Source organism: Plasmopara halstedii, assembly GCF_900000015.1.
Source record: "Plasmopara halstedii genome assembly, contig: Scaffold_1878, whole genome shotgun sequence".
NCBI classification, from domain to species: Eukaryota; Oomycota; class Peronosporomycetes; order Peronosporales; family Peronosporaceae; genus Plasmopara; species Plasmopara halstedii.
This window is the reverse complement of record NW_020188786.1, coordinates 337,312-337,632: the sequence shown is the minus strand read 5'-3', so window position 1 is coordinate 337,632 and position 321 is coordinate 337,312. Positions and strand designations below refer to the sequence as shown.

The 321-nt window shown below is 41.4% G+C and overlaps 1 protein-coding gene across 1 annotated transcript in view; it reads left to right on the top strand.

Annotated features, from left to right (window-relative positions):
• The window catches only part of PHALS_02313 (uncharacterized protein), a gene marked incomplete at both ends in the record, with an annotated part of 300 nt that extends 109 nt beyond the window's left edge, over positions 1-191 (top strand). The window contains one exon of the mRNA XM_024716789.1: positions 77-191. Coding sequence (XP_024582352.1) covers positions 77-191 — 115 coding nt within the window. The remainder of the gene's footprint in view (positions 1-76) is intronic.
• Positions 192-321: the final 130 nt, after the last annotated feature.

Here is a 321-nt window from a genome sequence, read left to right as displayed (position 1 = left end):
GTTCTTTTTGCTGGTGGCTTTAAGCTCGCCGAGCAAGACACTAGTGTGATGTGTGCGTGCTTTGTAAAAACGGCAGGTTCTCTTGCATAGTTATACTTAAAAAAACGGATTGCACAAATCAACTTCTTGGGCCGCTATCATCTACAGCTTTACTTGCATTGTGCCCCCCCCATCGTCACAGTGGCGTGTAATAGAGTAAATTGTTATAAGTACCAACTTGTGCAAAATCTAGTTTGCATTGCGTTCTAATCTGTACTGATTTTGTAGTGCAAATGTTGCGCAGCTAATTATATGCCAAATTGGCAGGTGAATAAAGTTCTC